General features: G+C 43.9%; 1 protein-coding gene across 3 annotated transcripts in view; it reads left to right on the top strand.

Moving 5' to 3' along the window:
- The window catches only part of FARS2 (phenylalanyl-tRNA synthetase 2, mitochondrial), a 524099-nt gene that overhangs the window by 293324 nt on the left and 228101 nt on the right, over nucleotides 1-2674 (top strand). For all 3 annotated transcript variants that reach the window (XM_011962638.1, XM_011962637.1, XM_011962639.1), the window contains one exon: nucleotides 1577-1737. In XM_011962638.1, the coding sequence (XP_011818028.1) occupies nucleotides 1577-1737 (161 nt within the window). The remainder of the gene's footprint in view (nucleotides 1-1576; nucleotides 1738-2674) is intronic.

The raw sequence follows: 2674 nt of genomic DNA on the forward strand, positions 1-2674 counted from the left end.
CTGGGATTACAGGCTTGAGCCACCGCTGCCGGCCAAGTTTTTTATGTTTTAGGAAAACGTTAAATGCAAAGTAGAAATGAGAACAAAATGTTTCTTGTGGCTCGTTGAGATGAGTCCTGCCCGTGTCTCCAGAATCTACTCCTCAGCCTTCCCATGCTGCATCCCTTCCCTTTGCTATTGAAGAAACTCCTTCAGTCTGGAATTTCCTATCACCTTTCTCTACATTTTGAATCTCGATTAGTTATTTTCATTTGTTTGCTTTTTTTGTTTGTTTGTTTTGTTTTTTTCTGGGTAACAAATGACACTTAGTGGCCTAACATAGCACAAATTACTATATCACAATATTCTTGCATGAGGAGTCTGGCTATGGATTGATAGCATCCCCTGATCAGGATCTTACCAGGTTGAAATCAAGGCAGAGGCAGGGCTGTGTTCTCCTCTGAAGCTGGGGTCCTATCATCAGCTCACTCCGGCTGTTGGGAGAATTTGTTCTGTCCCACTGTAGAAGTGAAGTTCCCATTTTCTCCCTGGCTGCTGGTGCTTCTCTGAGCTCCTTTAGGACTTCTCAAGGGCCGAGCCATGTGGTCTCTTCAACCAGGAGGGGGATCTCTGTCCAATCGGCCAGGATGGAGTCTTCGATAAAAAGTAAACCAGTCACAGGCTTAAATTCCCGTGCTGTTCCTAGGTCCCACCTATACTCAGCTCAGTGGGAGGAGTTTACACAAGGCATGTGCGTGCGGGGTGGGAGTCTCAGAGGCCATCTCAGCCTACCACAGGATCCGGCTCATCTGTTAGTGTCCAGTTGGAATTATATTCCTTTCATGAGCTCATTTCATAAGCTTTCCAGCAGTGTGAATTGCTCCCTTGCCTCCCTTCATTCTGCAGTTTCTGTCTTCTCTTCTATAGTGCCGCAGTCTGCAAGGCAAACCCTTCTAATTCATGGCATTGACGGAATCTGAGCAGGACACTATACCTTCGGAGTAGGTGGTGCTAGATGCGCCCTTCATCTGGGCTTGCTTGTATTCTCTGCAATGCTGAAGTAGCTCTTCCTAAGCATAAGCATTATGGTGTTTTAATAAAGCTGAGGTTCTTAAAGGCATGACGTATATACTTTCTGAATGTGAGTTCATTCTAAACATGTTATGGCCAGTATGGCATGTTTTGAATGTGTCTCATTATCTACTATACTTAGGGACAGAGACCGTCTTTTCTTTCCACTCTGTAACCTATATACAGTGGGCTAAATATTTGCATCAGAACAAGCAAAGACTACAGAAAAATCTTAACTCAGTTCAGGAACCAGTGCTTGAGAAAGCCTAGGATTTAATCAGAAACAAAAGACAGTACTCCAGACAGTATGACTTCAGAATGCTTCCATGAGGGAAGTCGGAAATATGGAGAGGAAAAAGCATGGAAGATTGGGCAGCCTCATGGATGTCTTTGTAGCGGCTGCCAGTGCCTTGGCCACTGGTAGGCATCTCATTAGTGTCACTGATAACTATCAGGGAGTGGTATGAGCCTATCCAATCTCAATACTTTTTTAAAACAACTGTTTTGTTTTGTTTCCTAATCATAGCTGGTGCTCAAGACCGAATCGGCTGGGCTTTCGGCCTAGGATTAGAAAGGCTAGCCATGATCCTTTATGACATCCCTGATATCCGTCTCTTCTGGAGTGAGGACGAGCGCTTCCTGAAGCAGTTCCGCGTATCCAACATCAATCAGAAGGTGAAGTTTCAGGTAAGAGGACTTGCAAGAACTGAATAGATAATAATAAAAACGGCTGTCAAGGATTGACAGGATCATGTATTTGAAAGCCACCGTAAAATTCAATTATTTATTTTATTTTATTTTTATTTTTTATTTTACTTTAAGTTCTGGGATACATGTGCAGAACGTGCAGGTCTGTTACATAGGTATACGTGTGCCATGGTGGTTTGCTGTGCCCGTCAACCCGTCATCCAGGTTTTAAGCCCCACATGCATTAGGTATTTGTCCTAATGCTCTTCCTCCCTTTACCCCCACCCCCCAACAGGCCCCAGTGTGTGATGTTCCCCTCCCTGTGTTCATGTGTTCTCATTGTTCAACTCCAACTTGTGCGTGAGAAAATGTGGTGTTTGGTTTTCTGTTTCTGTGTTAGTTTGCTGAGAATGGTGGTTTCCAGCTTCATCCATATTCCTGCAAAGGACATGAACTCATTCTTTTTTATGGCTGCATGAATTTTAAATAATGTGAATTTGTAAAGAAGTTCCTGGCCAGGCACAGTGGCTCATGCCTGTAATCTCAGCACTTTGGGAGGCCAAGACGGGTGGATCACCTGAGGTCAGGAGTTCGAGACCAGCCTGGTCAACATGGTGAAACCCCATCTCTACTGAAAATACAAAAATTAGCTGGATGTGGTGGTGTGCACCTGTAGTCCCAGCTACTTGGGAGGCTGAGGCAGAATTACTTGAACCCAGGAGGCAGAGGTTGCAGTCAGCTGAGATCATGCCATTGTACCCCAGCCTGGGCAAAAAGAGCGAAACTCTGTCTCAATAAAAAAGAAGTTCCTAAATAGAGGTCCATAAACACACAAGGGGTTCATAAACCTTCAGAAAATCTATGCAAGAGAAAAGGTATTTGTCGATATTATTAGTCTAGGCAGAGAATCAATTTTGTACTTTTTTTTTTTTAGACA

This window comes from Colobus angolensis, unplaced genomic scaffold (assembly GCF_000951035.1).
Source record: "Colobus angolensis palliatus isolate OR3802 unplaced genomic scaffold, Cang.pa_1.0 Scaffold6, whole genome shotgun sequence".
Classification (NCBI taxonomy): domain Eukaryota; kingdom Metazoa; phylum Chordata; class Mammalia; order Primates; family Cercopithecidae; genus Colobus; species Colobus angolensis.